Source organism: Callithrix jacchus, chromosome 6, assembly GCF_049354715.1.
Source record: "Callithrix jacchus isolate 240 chromosome 6, calJac240_pri, whole genome shotgun sequence".
In the NCBI taxonomy this organism is placed as follows: Eukaryota; Metazoa; Chordata; class Mammalia; order Primates; family Cebidae; genus Callithrix; species Callithrix jacchus.
This window is the reverse complement of record NC_133507.1, coordinates 29749253-29765230: the sequence shown is the minus strand read 5'-3', so window position 1 is coordinate 29765230 and position 15978 is coordinate 29749253. Positions and strand designations below refer to the sequence as shown.

The 15978-nt window shown below is 37.7% G+C and overlaps 1 protein-coding gene and 1 pseudogene across 44 annotated transcripts in view; both read right to left on the bottom strand.

Annotated features, from left to right (window-relative positions):
* AKAP13 (A-kinase anchoring protein 13) overlaps positions 1–15978 on the bottom strand; it is a 378015-nt gene that overhangs the window by 104232 nt on the left and 257805 nt on the right. For all 44 annotated transcript variants that reach the window (XM_078326957.1, XM_078326966.1, XM_078326968.1 and 41 more), the window contains one exon: positions 127–202. In XM_078326957.1, the coding sequence (XP_078183083.1) occupies positions 127–202 (76 nt within the window). The remainder of the gene's footprint in view (positions 1–126; positions 203–15978) is intronic.
* On the bottom strand, positions 4568–6456 carry LOC100409808 (polypeptide N-acetylgalactosaminyltransferase 1 pseudogene; annotated as a pseudogene).

Sequence of the window (15978 nt, the reverse complement as noted above, 5' to 3'; positions counted from 1 at the left end):
GCCTACAAACCCAAATCACATATATCCCGTCCTCTGATTTATTGTATAACATGCTAAGGAAAGGCAGATCTCCAAATAAAGTAATCTGTTAGAGCTCCAGAAAATGAATGGACAATCTCAGCTTACCTGGGCTCTGCTTGGAAGCCAAAAGAGATGCCGCATCAGGGCACGGATCTATTGTACACCAGCTTTCTCGGTTTATCTGAAAGAGAAGGAAAACACTGAGTATCAGACATTGAAGTACTGTGAGATAATTTTATAGCTGTCAAAATTATGTTGACTGTACCAACATTCCTATCTTTTTAACACAGGGTGAGCAAACTTATGTCAAGGAAAAAAAAAAAAACAACAAATTTTTTCATGATCTATACTCAATTAAGGCTCTACAGAGACTGTCAATAAAAATTAGGCATACCAAAGCAATAGGAAAAGATACACAGAGATGAAGGCCACAGTGTAGGCCAACGGTAAAATTAAAAAAAGTTAACAAATGAAACTAACTAAATACTAAAATGCATATTTGGTGTGGCTCATGTCTGTAATCCCAACAGTTTGGGAGGCTGAGGTTGGAGGATTGCTTGAGGCCAGGAGTTCCAGACAGCCTGGCCAACATGTTGAAACCCCACCTCCAGTAAAATACAAAAATTACCCAGGCGTAGTGGTACAAGCCTGTAATCCCAGCTACTCAAGAGGATGAGGCGCAAGAATCGCTTAAACCCAGGAGGCAGACATTGCAGTGAGCTGAGATCACGCCACTCCAGCCTGGGCAACAGAGCAAGACTCGATCTCAAAAAGAAAAAGAAAAACGAAAAGAAAAGAAAAGAAACAGGCTCAGAGGGGTTGCTGAAGTAATAAATAGCAGGACTGGTACTGGAGTGCCAAGTCTGTGTTATTCTAAAAAGCAAATACCCCCTCTAAATTAAAAACAAGTTTAAATATAGCCTTTATACCTCCCAACCATCTTAACATTATAACTCTATTTTCATTACATTAAATTTTTTAAATTACCATTGAAGATTTCAATACTCCTCTCTTAATTGATAAAGCAAGTAGAAACACAATCAGCAAGATGGAGAAAACTTGAAAAACATCAATCAGTTTGACACAATATAGGACTTCCACCCAATAACAGCATAAGACACATTCTTTTCAAGCGCATGACGAATATTCATATTCTATGACAAAACAAACCTCAAAGCAAATACATTCTGTAGCACAAAACAAGTCTCAAACATAAGAGAATTAAAATCATAAAAAGTATGCTTCTGTGATCACAACAGTATTAAATTAGAAATCCAAAACAAAAGATACTCGGAAAAAACTCAAATATTTGAAAAAATATTTTTTTTAACTTCTAAATAACCCAACAAATCAAAGTAGAAATAGTAAGAAAATATTTTGAATTGAAAAATTTGTGGGATATAACTAAAGCAGTACTAACAGTAATATTTATAATATTACATGCTTGTATTTCAAATCAGTGATCTAAACTTCTACCTTATGAAACTAGAAAAAGAGGAGCAAATTAACCCAAAGCAAGCATGATAAAAAAAAATAAAGAACAGAAATCAATGAAATAGAAAACATAAGAACAATAGAATCAATGAAACCAAAAGCTGGTTCCTTTAAAGGGTCAATAATATTAATACAACTTTGGTGAGGCTAATCAAAAACAAAAGAAATACTACAGGTGATAGGAATTAGGAATTACAGAGTGACACCATTACAGATCCTATAGATATGAAAAGAAAAAAGAAATATCATGAACATTATTGCAATAGATTCAAGTTGGATGAAACAGCAACATTCCATGACACTACACAAACTACCAATTTTCACTCAAGAAAACATAAATAATCTGAATAGCCTTATTCTATTAAAGCAACTTAATCCATAGTTTAAAACTTTATTACAAGGAAAACTTCAAGCTCGGATGACTACAGTGGTGAATACCACCAAACATTAAGAAGGAAATACCAACTCTACACAAGCTTTTACAGAAAATAGAAGGAAAGTATTTACGACACAGCTCATTTTTTTATTATACTTTAAGTTCTGGGTACATATGCAGATTGTGCAGGTTTGTTACATAGGTATACACATGCCATGGTAGTTTGCTGCTTCGATCCCCCTGTCATCTACATTAGGTATTTCTCCTAATGTTACCTCTCCCTAACCCTCCCACTTCCTGCTTTCCCTCTCTAAGCTCCGCCACCCATCCCCGCTGGCAGGCCCCCATGTGTGATGTTCCCCTCCCTGTGTCCATGTGTTCTCATTGTTCAACACCCACTTATGAGTAAGAACATGTGAACACAGCTCATTTTATGAGCCTAGCATTACTCTGAAATCAAAATCAGACAGCTGTAACAAAACTACAGATCAATATTCTACAGGAATACAGATGCAAAAAAAACCTTAACCAAATTTTAGATTAATGGAATCCAGCAATATATAAAACAGATTAAGAGATCATGATCACATGGGTTCATCCCAGGAATGCAAGGTTGGTTTATCACTTGTACAATCAGTTTAACCAACCAAAAACCCTCACGAACTAATGACCATCATTAGAGGAAAAGAATTTGGGGCTGGGAGTGGTGACTCATGCCTGTAATCCTAGGTCTTTGGGAGGCTGAGGCAAGCAGATCACTTCAGGTCAGGAGTTCAAGACCAGCCAGCCTGGCCAACATGTTGAAACTCTGACTCTACTAAAAATAAAAAAATCAGCTGGGTGTGGTTGTAGGTCCCTGTGATCCCAGTTACTAAGGAGCCTGAGGCATGAGAATCACTTGAACTTAGGAAGCAGAGGTTGCAGTGAGCCATGACTGTGCCACTGAACACCAGTCTGGGTGACAAAGCAAGCAAGTGTCTTAAAAAAAAATTAGCAAAATTCAACATCTATTAATGATAAATCTCTCAGAACACTAGGAACAAAAAGGCAATTATTCAACCTGACAAAAACCTACGGTTAACATGATATTTATTGGTGAAAGACTAAATGCTTTCACTCTGAGAACAATAACCAAAGATATCGATTCTCATCACTTTTATTCAACCATGTTCTGCAGGCCTAGCCAGTACAGTAAAGCAGAAAAAGAAAAAAAATGCATACCATTGGAAAGAAAGAAGTAAAACTTTGTTTATTCACAAATGGTGTGACTGCCTATGCAGAAAATCCTAAGTAATCTATTAAAATACTGGAATAAATGATGTATTTTTTAAAAACATTTTCAGTGAAATTTTATTTTTTAAAAAAGCAGATAAACATTACAATTCAATAATCTAAATATGCACTTGACAATAAAGCATATCTGAATATGGAGTGAAAAAGGTTTTCTAAAAAACCATCAGCTATATTATCTCCAAATACCCAAATAATCAATCACTTCTGCAGGCCCTCTGTTAAGTGGAATCATAAACAAAGAACTGAAGATTTATTGCTGTGAAAACAAATCTGTGGTACAGTAGTATGAATCTTGGGTATTAAGCATAATCAGGTGGGTCAAGAAGTTGGAAAATGTGATAAGAAATTTGTGTGTGTCCACATATTCTCACTCATAGGCGGGTGATGAAAAATGAGAACACATGGACACAGGGAGGGGAGTACTAAACACTGGGGTCTATTGGGGGGAAAAGGGGAGGGCCAGTGGGAGGGGGAGGTGGGGAGGGATAGCCTGGGGAGAAATGCCAAATGTGGGTGAAGGGGAGAAAGGAAGGTACACACTGCCATGTGTGTACCTATGCAACTGTCTTGCATGTTCTGCTCATGTACCCCAAAACCTAAAATGTAATAAAGAAATTTGTGTGTGTGTGTGTGTGTGTGCGTGCGCGCGTGTGCATTCATAAATCTGTAAACCAGTTGACCCAAGAGCAACCGAAACATCTAACTTGTTCAGTTGAGACCAGACATTATGTTAAATTCTGAAGGCAATTAAAAAAAAAATTCCAAATTTCAGCCCAGAAACCAACCAAACAAACAAAAACTGTAGAGTGAAATTAAAACTATATTAAAAGTCTTTTTTTTTTTTCAGCTCAATTTAAGCACCCCAAGGAAAATAAAAGCATCCATGACTATAACAGATGAAATCAAAATGAATGTCATAGGAATCAGTTATTTTTCCCCACTGAGGTATAAAATCTATATAGAAATTTGATACTATACTATAACAAATTGTACTTCTCATAGTTCTGTTTTAATTTCCTTTAAACCCTGTTTAATATAGTTTGTTGTTGTAAAAATATTGTTTTCATGGTTCTGTATCTGGTTCCAGTTCATTTATTTCAATATCAATATTTACCAGTTCTAATCAGGAAAGAAAATCTTGGAAATCTCTTCATTATGACAGCACATTCAGAAGAAATTACTGAGGTGCAAGCAAACCATAAAACGTACAAGTACAGTTCTCCAGAAAGCATATTTTGTTTTTTTTCATTGTCTCAATATTCTTTAGCATGATTTTTGGAGAAAGACTTTCAATCTTGTAAACATCAGTGTGCACAGTCTCATTACTATGCAGTTTCATGTCAGTGGACTGGAAGGCTGGTTCACAGCTAGTGAAAAGCTAGAGAAGTTTAAGTTTTAATGGCTGATAAACCTTACATCCTGCAGAGGGGGAAAGCACTTTTCCTTTTTTGCTACTTAAGAAATGTATGCTGAGGTAGCCCAGTCAATCCTTATTTTTTTTTGTTTTTGTTTTTTGTAAATTTGGTCTCAGAATATTTCTGGCAGGGTGACATTTCGAAGAAGCCACTGCTGGGACCAACTTCCATTGCAGTCTCTAACGCTGGGCACCTGGCTATCCTCTTCTGTGGCTTTATCCAAGCACTGATTACTGTTCGCATGCTGCAGGGTTAATTTCACTGGGTCATACTCCCACAGTTGGTTGCCTTTTAGGTGGTGGCATTTGAGCATTGTAACTGGGCCATTAAGTTTGGAGACATCCAAGCAAAGGTCATCTGTTCTAGTTTCTTTGTTGGCAGTGTAAGAGAAAACCTGATTACCCCCATACCATGGCAATTAAAAATTCCAACTTTTTCATTCTCTTTTCTGGCCATGTTATCTAGACACGGATTTGTTTCCACATTTCGTATCTCTCCCAATGAGAAATAGTGATGTGGAATTTGAGAATCAGGGTAAATATTTTCTAGGTACCAAGAAAAAGGTTTGCATTGTAGTTTGTGTCTTAGACCAACTCTTGATGATATATCTCCATAATCTACCTTTGTAACACCTGGAGAAATTATATAGAAGCAATTCTTGAATTCATCCATCCACACTTCTGCAAGTTGTCTGTTATTTTTATTGATAATCTGCCCTGTACCTCCTGGAAACGTGTAAGGTGTAGCTTTCCGAAACACATGTCCAACATGTAAGCATGTAACAATTTCCAAAGTTCCTCCACACTGCCAAATCCTAAAGGAAATTTCTAGGTTTTCTCCTCCCCAAATATCCATTCCAGCATCATACATTCCAATTTCCTGAAAGTAATCTCTATTGAAAAAAGGACTCCTGCCATGGTAGGTGTTCTGACAGGAAGAGTCCGATCCCCTTTCCTTCTGTCCATTTCTCTTTGGGGAACAGGATTCCAGCCAAAATTGAGCTTCCAGTTGAACCCCCCATAGGTCGTATCAGAGCCTGCCATGTACTCAAAAGTATCATCGCTGATCACATCGATGATAGGACACACCACTGTTTTCCTGTCATGTTTGATCCTGGCCAAGAGAGGTTCCAGCCATCCCACTGTACACTCACAATGAGCATCCTGGAAGGTGATCACTTGGCCTTTAGAAACAGCAGTTCCTTTTAATCCAGCTCTGATCAATCCAGAACGTTGTTCCATTCGAATTACATGAACTGGTACTTTTAGTTTTTTCACCTAACTCTCTAAAGGCCTTTTCAAAAAGTCTCTTTCACTGGCATCATCTACTAGAACAATTTCTTCTATCATGTGTCTTGGTGAGCGATTAATGACACTATGGACAGTTTGCAGAAGTGTGCTCCAAGCCTCATTGTGGAAAACAATCACCACACTTGTTGTAGGAAGATTATCTGGATACACCTTTGTTTTACACCCTTCTAACCTAACATCTGGTAAAGATCTGTTGAGTGCAATCATCTCATACACCATTAAATTGAACTGATAGATTTTAAACATCTCTTTCATCTTTTCTTGATCCTCTTTAGTAATGACAACTGGTTTCCCCATTTCTCCGGGACCTTCATGAGGCTTTTGTACTGGCTCTAGAACATCCCCAGCAGGAACATGTTCCTTTTTTTCATCACATTTGTTACATTCACTGAAGTAAAGCAGCAGGAACATATCCAAGAGTACCTAAATCGAGGAGGAGGCTAGGACCACCTCGCAGCATGCAGATTTTCTCCTGACACTTTAAGCCAAATGCAAAATTACACACACACACACACACACACACACACACACACAATGAAAATTATTCCAATCCAGTTTCACCAGAAATCATATTCATACCCCAAAAGTGGTTTCTCAAATGAATTCATATCCCAAATCCACATGTCCCACATCTCCTCGCTTGGGGCGCGGCGGCAGCAGGCGCTTCTCGGGGCCGGCCCGGGCGGTCGCGGCGCGGTCCCGCGGGCCGCCGTCCGCCGCGCCGCCTCCTTGGCCACTGCAGGCGGCTCCCCCGGGCGGGCGGGTCCGGCCCGGGCCCCGCCTTCACCACGCTCGCCCCCGCCTCCGCGCCCGGCCTCACGGGCTCGGCGTGCTACTCCGGGCCGCCCCGCATCCCGCCGCCGCCGCCGCTCGCTCGGGGCTGATCTGTGCGGCAGGGCCGCTGGGCCGCTGTGCAGGCCACTCGGGCGCGGTCCTCCCTGCGCTGCGTGATAAATGATGTATTAATAACAGCAAGGTTGCCAGACACAAAATCAACATTTAAAAAAAAATGCTAGATTTTTATATTAGCAATGAACAATTAGAAATTGAAATTAAAAGAAAAAGTAATACCATTTATAATAGCATAATAAATATAAAATAATTAGGGATTAAGAAAATATGAGTAAGACTCATACTCTGAAAACTTTATAAAACACTGTTAAGAAAAATTGAGGCAGACTTAAATACAGAGATTCCATATTTACAGATCACAAGATTCAATACAGTTGTTAATTGTCCTCAAAATGATCACTACATGATTTCAAGACTTACTATAAAAGCTGCACTAATCAAACCAGTGTGATATTAAAAAACAGACATATAGATCAAAGGCAGAGAAGAGAGAATCCACAAACAGACCTTCACAGATACGGCCTACTGATTTTGACAAAGATGCCAAGACATTTTAATGAGGAAAAAATAGTCTTATGAACAAATGATGCTATAACAACTGGGTACTAAGATGTAAACAAACAAATAAAACTCCCCAAGATCTAAAATCTTACCTCAAACCTTACCACCTATAAAAATGAACTCAGAATAGATTATGTATCTAAATGTTCAACCTAAAAGTATAAAACTCCTAAAGACAACACAGGGAAACATTTTTTTTTTTTTTTTTTTTGAGACTGAGTTTCACTCTTGTTACCCAGGGTGGAGTGCAATGGCACGATCTCAGCTCACTGCAACCTCAGCCTCCTGGATTCAGGCAATTCTCCTGCCTGAGCCTCCTAAGTAGCTGGGATTACAGGCACACGCCACCGTGCCCAGCTAATTTTTTGTATTTTTAGTAGAGAAGGGGGTTTCACCATGTTGATATTTATGGGACCTAGGGTTACACGAAGATTTCTTAGTAGTACTTTTAAAACATGAAAAAAAAAAAAAAAAAACAGATAAATCTACGTCAACCTTAAAAACTTTACTCCTCAAAAGCCATTGTTAGGAAAACAAAAAGGCAAACTAAAAAGTCAAGGAAAATATTTATAAGACAATTATCTATGAAGCACTCCTACCTGGAATATTTAAAAATAAAACAAAACAAACTCTTATAATGCAATAACAAAGCTGTATGATTTTTTTTAAATGGGCAAAAGACTTGAATAAACATTTCATTTAAAGAGCTAGATGAAAGGCAAATAAGCCCCCCCACCAAAAAAATAAAAATATCCCCAACATCATTAATCCACAGGAAAATGTAAATTAAAATCACAAGGACATACCAACAGACATTCATTACAACAGTTAAAATTTGAGACTGATACTACCAAATGTTGAGAAAGATGTGGAACAACTGGAACACAGAAATATTGCTGAAAGAATGCAAAACAGTACAGCCGCTTTGGGAAAGCAGTTTAGCAGTATCTTATAATGTCAAAGATATACTTACATACAATACAGTATCCTATTCATTTACCAAAGAGGAACCAAAATCTACTGTCACACAAAGACTTGTACTGGAATTTTAAAAGCACTTTAATTCATGAGAGCTCAAAACTAGAAACAGCCCAGATTGCCATCAAATGGTAAATGGATAAGCAAATTATAGTATAGCCAGACAATGCTATAGACTCACAATAAGAGGAAATGAACTGCTGATACACAGAACATGGATGAAATTCAAGAGTATTATAGTGAAGCAAAAAAAAAAAAAAAGCCAGATGCAAAAGACTGCCTATTGTATGTTTCTATCTATTCAAGATTTAGAAAAGGCAAAACTATAGTGGCAAGAAAACTTTTGTGATCAGCAGAAACTGAAGGAGAAGACTAACTATAGGGAGACAGAATGGAACTTCTGAGCTGACAGAAATGTTCCTATGATGATGAGGTTGTGATTACAGAATTTAGGTATTTGTCAAAGCTCACCAAACTATAAACTTACATTGGTAAATTTTGTTGTATGGAAATTTATACCACAATAAAGCTGAAAACAAATACATTCCCAAAAACAGAAGTATAAAATATAAAATAAATTTTAGTCTTCAGTTACCAAGCATCTTTAATCCTTTAATCATTAAAACTGAGATACTCTGCTGTAATTCTAAATAATATAAGCAGAAATATCTAAAACTACCAAGTAGCTGTGAATATTTGTAATGCTCAAAGACAGAAGCCTTGATTTTATTCAGTAACCTCTAAAATATATTTCTGATCACTTTAGTGAGAAGATATTAAACTCTTCTGCTGATAGAGATCAACAGTTTTACTATATATGCTAAGTGGCATAAGGCAGAAAGCTAGAGGACATTTTGTCAAATTATAACTTTGAAAATAAAATAAATGAAAGGAATTAAACTGCTTGCAAATAACCAGGCAAACTACAACCACATGAAACAAATCACTTTATCATTTGCTCTGTTCAGCTATTTTACTATTACAGAGGATAAAAAGCAGAAACCAGGGCCCATCAAGGGTTCAGTTCCTGGTGTGTTACAAAATGATGCCAAAAATTTAAAAGTAATCCTGAATGGAACTGAATCTTCAGCAGGTTCCCTGGGATTACACATATTTAAAAAATATATATCCTTTCTGAAATGTACTTTTAGTTGTGCACAATAAAAAAGTAATCACAAATTTTGTAACTTTACCAACACCATATCCACATCTTTGAAATAACTGACACATTTTCTTTAAAAAAAAAAAAAAAGTCAGAGAAGAATTTTCTCTTAATTTTAAACTGCATTTATTTGAAATGAGCCAAATTTTACTTACTGTGAAATAAGTTTCTCTGCAAACAGAACCACTGTACTGCAATACAAAACTATACTTTTAAGCTGGAAGGGAAAAAATAAGTTTTTCTCCACCCACCCCCCAGATTATTCCTGTAATAAGAGGCTGCATGAATACAGCAACAAGTTTAGATAGTTAACAGAAATAAAAGAGCTCAGATGATCCTGTAGTGACAGAGTCAAGAATCTGGAAATGAACTACTACCAATTACCATATTACTGTCTCCTACCATGACCTTCGAACGTTTTTTGGCCAACATTTTAGAAAATCCTACTAAAATTCTGTTTCTTAGAATACTTTTCATTACCTTCTCAATACCACATGCCATTCCATAGCCAATGAGTAAAGTGAACATTCTTTGCCTTAACTATGCAAGTTACTAAGACTCTCTACTTTTCCTGTCATTTTAGGCACATGTGTTACATAAAATGAGTTTCATATTTTGCAAAATTATATATAACACACTAGTAGAACAAAATTAAAGTTAAATATCTTTAAATAAATATAATAATTTCTGAGTAACAGTGATGAGAACATATTCACATTGGGAAACAATTTTCCATGTCCTTCTTGCACTTGTGCAGCTCTTGTCAGCAAAAGCCCTCTTGGACCTTTTATTCTAGACTATCTACTCGAGACTGTTTGTGTATCAGACATCCTCAGAAGATAATAAATATTGTTTCCTTCTGAAGCAAAGGGCAGGTTTGTTTCTGTCCAGTATAATAAACATAATGTCTCAGTCAAGGGCAAAGGTCACACGGGCTTACTATCGACTGTATAAAAATTCAGGTTTCTCCTTTCCAGCACAGATGTCCAAGCTGCCAAGAATGTGAAAGCTGGATACCTAATGTCAGGGGAATCTTCTGAGGGTTTCCTGCAAGAAGTTGGGTCCCAGGCTCTAGTTGCTGGCTCTTCCATGCTACCCATTCCCAGCCCTTCAGCAGATTGATTCAGTAGCTAATGCTGACATAATAAATGCTTCAAAGAATTGACCAGAAATCGAGGGCAGCAAGTGGAAATTTGGGACATACACCTTTTGTTGATGAGTTGTAATACTGAAGCACACATTAGAGGAGACAGCTGAACATTCTCTCAGCCTAGAGCAGCAAACACGAGTCAGAAGTCTCTAATATAACATTTGTCTTTTTCCCAGTGAGATAAACTAAGACATAAATTATTGCCAGCTGACCTAAAGTCGATAAAACATTCTGCTTAAGTGTTTTTCTTAAAAAAATCATCATCATAAGGTTTCTTCAGGTTTAGATTTCTCGACTGTGACACCTGGACCCCTTCCTGTTGCCTGCATGGGGCTTAGGAAGCAAGGGGACCCAACAGGAAGGTGATGCTGATGCTGCTGGCTATGCAATGCGTAATACAGTTATCTCCCCTCTGACCCTAGAATCCCTTAACTTCAGCTAGTACCCATGAAATTGTGTCAGGACTTAAGTTAACTTGCTAGCTTGCAAGCAGGATAAAGTCTCAGATCATCACAGTTCTTAACAATTAGTATATATTACACAGTATTAAAATTTTTACACACAGTGGCAGCCAAAAATCTCTTGAACATGTTACACCTCTATAGTGCAATCTCCTAATCCGATTGTATTTTCAATCGCGTGGTTACGTCTCAATGACCACAAGATGACAACTTATGCTCCTTTTAACTTTCCTATAATTTCCCAAATTTTCTTCAATGGTTACATATTTCTTTTATTTTTAAAAAAATTTACCTTGACAAACTTATTTTGTAACTCCAGGCTGATAAAAAATAGTATACATAAAAAACAGACATAAATTCAGGTTGCAAAGACAGCAGAGAAAGTTCCCATTTATCTCCCCTCCCGTCCTCACCAGTTTCTCCAACGTTAACATGTTACATGACTATGGCACAGTTGTCAATACTAAGAAACCAACAATGGTACATTATTATTAAGTAAACTCTATACCTATTTGAATTTCACTTGTTTTCCCACTAATGTTTTTACTACTGTTCAAAGATCCCATCCAAATCACCACACTGCATTTCATGTGTGTGTGCGTCCGTGTGTATGTGCACGTGTGAGCAAATTATATTGCATTTTAACATCTTTGAGATGTAATTTATGTACTAGAAAACGGACTCATTTAATATATATAATTCAATAGTACTAGTATATTCATAGGGCTGTGTAACCATTACCGCTATCTAATTTTAGAACCTTTTTATCTTGATAAAAGGAAACCCTATGCCTATTAGTAGTCATGCCTCATCCCCATACCCTATCCCCTAGCGCCTAGACAGCCACGATTATCTATTTTGGTCTCTACAAATTTGCTAACTCAGGACATTTCATACAAATAGAGTCATACATTACTTAATGTTTCATGTTGGGTTCTTTCACTTAAAATGTTTTTGAGGTTCGTCCATGTTATAGCATGTTACAGTACTTTATTTCTTTTATTTCCAAATAATATTCTACTGTACGAACATATCTGTATTTTACATCAGTTAATGGAGATGTGGGCTTTTCACTTTCTTACTATGATGAATGATGCTGCAATGAATACATTCATACATGAGTTTTTGTGTGGTCATGTTTTCAATTCTCCTAGGATATACCTAGGACTGGAACTGCTGAGTTACATATATGATAACTTTGTTAAATACTTTAAAGAACCGTCAGACTGTTTTCCAAAGTGGCTGTACCATCTGACAATTTTTCTACATTCTTGTCAACACTTGTTTTTGTTATCTTTTTTATTGTAGTCACCACAGTGGGTGTGACATAGGTGCTCATCCTGAGTTTTTTAATGGAAAATATTTTAAAATATATTGTTACTTTCTAGAAAAGAAAAACAGTGTGAAGATGTAATGCTTGCCATGCTGGAATGCTGCTTTCCTTATTTTTAAAAAAATGTGTTAAGTATCTTCTACGTAACAAACACTGTACCAAGCCTTAAAAGCAGAAGTAGTCAGCCTGTCCTCAAAGAACTCATAGCTTATATGTGAAATGTGAAAATGTTAGGTCAGTCAATAAGCCTACAATAGTATCTTGCATAGTAGGCAATGAAATGTGTTTTCACTTGGACAATGCATGCTGTAATTAGTAGAGATGGGAATGACACTGAGTGAAACACTATACTGCATCCAGTATTTTCAGTGCTACATATATTTCTGGTTGGGTCACAAATGTTATACAGACAGAGACACGGGGCCAGAATAACAACTTTCTATTTTAGTTTGTATAGAGTGTGTGTGTGTGTGTGTGTGTGTGTGTGTGTGTGTAAAACACAGAGAATAGAGAAAACAGAGGTGGCACACAACAGTGTCTAAGAGCCAGAGAACTTAGAAGATTAGAGCTTCACAGAATCTGCTGTAGAGAAGTCAAAGTAGATACAAAACAAAAAAGAAGTTACTGAATTTGGCAACTGTGAGCTCAGGAGTTCAAGACCAGCCTGGGCAATTTGGCAAAACCCTGTCTCCACAAATACAAAAATTAGCTGGGCATGGTGGTGGGCGCCTGTAATCCCAGCTACTCAGGAGGCTGAGGTGGGAGGCTGGCTTGAGCCCGGGAGGCGGAGGTTGCAATGAGCCAAGACAGCGCCACTGTACTCCAGCCTGGGCGACACAGCCACTATCTCCAAAATAAAAAAAATATAAAAAAAGGCTGTAAAATAATTCATTGTATTTCTAGATTCATGAAACTCTGAAGTACCATCATGTAGATTTGACCTTTTTACAGACTTGTGAGAAGGCATGTTGCCATTTTAGAGAGGACGAAAACACACTCCGTGAGGTTTGGTGATTTTTGGAGAGCATACATGTATGTGGACCATATTGTATCTGCTTGAAAGACCGTAAGCTTCCTGAAAACAAAATCACATAGATCTCATAGATCTCCCCAGCGAGTAGTAAGTGCATGGTTCATGGTGGATGCTTAATAGTCTTTGAATTCGTTATCCTCAGTGATTCTGAAGAAAAAGTGGAGAGACTCCTTTAGGATTATAGCTCTGCCTCTCTTTATTAGACCCATAAAAAACCTGAGGCCAAGGGAGGCAAAATAATTTGATGAAAAAAATAAATATTTCAAAACAGAGGACCCAAGGTTTCCTCACTTCCAGTCCACCACAAATTTCCCCCTTAAGAGTCTCTTCTGTTCTTTTCCCTTTTTCTTCTTTCTCCTTTAGTTTTCTCTCCTTCCTCCACTTCCTTCCTTTTCAGACAAATAAGTTCTGTCACCCCAGGCTGGAGTACAGTGGTGCAGTCATACCTCACTGCAGCCTCAAGCAGCTGGGCTCAAGCAATCTTCCCACCTCAGCCTCCTGGGTAGCTAGGACTACAGGCATGTGCTATCATGCCCACCTGTTCTTTAAACGATTTTTGGAGAGACAAGGGTCTCACAATGTTGCCTAGGCTGGTCTTGAATTCCTAGCCTCAAGCAATCCTCCCACCTTGGCTTCCCAAAGCATTAGGATTACAGCCACGAGCCACTGTGCCACTCTTCTTATTCTTACCTTTGTCTCAGAATTCAATAATAATTGTTTAACAATTCTTTAGCCTTAAATTGAGTAAGTTTGGGAAAGATTTGTTGGAAAACAGTCGTTGTTTAATTTAGATAAAAATATTCAGAAAATTAGGTATTAATGAAATGACACTAATAAAATATGAAACTGTGGGTACCCATTTTTAAATATCAAAATGCTGTAACTGAAAAACACTGCTGTTTGTTTGTTGCTGGCTCTGTCAATTACTAGGATCCTGTGGTTTTAATCACCAGCAGTTAATTAACAATGATGTCCTGAGAAGGCTCACTGTCTCTAAGAACACAAGAAGCTTATGCAAATCTGAGCAAGTTCTCTCTTCTGAATTAGACTTCATTTACAAATATTTACAAGTAAAACCCACACTGGAAAACAGTAAGATTTCAAATAATTCAGGACTTCTGCACCAGGATTGGGAAATCTAGCAGAAGGCTTCTTAAAGCTCTTGTTGTCATCCACACAGCTAGCCAGCAGCACTTACGGAGTGCTCACTTTAGGCAAGGTACAGCAACAGACAGGAAGGTGAAAAAGACATGATTCTGATTACAATTTGCATAGTACATCCCATGGTTTGTAAGTATGATTTTAACACAAAATGCCTTGGGTTTTGAAGCCTCGACATTTCAGGATGATAGATATATACATATATCCATATGAGTCTATTAATTATCAGATTCAGGGAGATAACTCCACAAACCATGGCCTATAGGTTGGGGAAACAATGATTAATTTGTGTAATACAATAGGTATACAAAGAACTAAAATCCACAAAAGAAAGTCCCTAGCATGAAAATAATTCCCGCTCAAGAATCTGAGAAAAGCTCAACGAAAGTGTTGGTATATGAGGTAGGCTTTAAAAGCAGACAATATGCTTAAGAGAGAAAGACGGTAAGGCAGGGAATCTAGCTATATGAAAAAAGCATGAGCAAAGCAGTTAGGACACTCCAGAGCTGGACTTTCACATCACAGACTCCTTCAAGAATCTGCAGAAAGCCATGGAACCCTCACAGGAACATGCAGGCCTATGTCACAATCGATGGTTCTTTGCATAGCCTTATAACCCAGGTTAAAGACCTTTGCTTTCGATGTTTTCTTAGGAACACAAAAAACCCAAAGATATCCAGAAGTGTAAACTGAGCAAGGAAGAACAACAGGAGGTAGAGCTACAATGAATTCAGGCTTTGTTCTCTGACAAGGGTGAACCCTGCCAATCATATAATCAAGGGAGTAAAAAGATCAGTGTTATCCTTGGCCAATAACTCTAGATGTGTACAGATAAAACGGGAGTAGGGAGGAAGAAAACACAGGGCATCTGAGACACAAAGGCCAGCTGCAATGAGCCTGAACTAGTCTAGTGTATACTAGGTAGTGTGATCTGGGCTGGGAAGCACATAAAAGGTATGTATCAGAAAGCTAGTACAAAGGCAAAATTCACAAAAATAAGAGAGGAAAACAGGTCACAGATGCACAATTAACGGATATAGGAAATCTAGAGGGAAGAAGATGATGTACTCTATTTGCCCATGTTGAGTCTGAAACAACAACTTGTCTTGCAAATGGTTACAAACGTTTTGGAAGCTTGAGAGAAAGGCTGGTGCTAGCTTCATTTGTTCTTAAGGTAATGGATGAAAAGAGTGTAGAAGAGACCCAAGGCAGAGCATGCAAAAAAGAACAGGCACGCTAAAGGGAGCCTTCACAGTAGATAATACCTATTTACAGATGAGGTGGCTTGGAAAGCTCATACTTGCTGGACTCTAACAAACACAAACAGGACAAAAGTGTGCATTAGGGAAATGCTAATCAAACCTACAATGAAGTAACA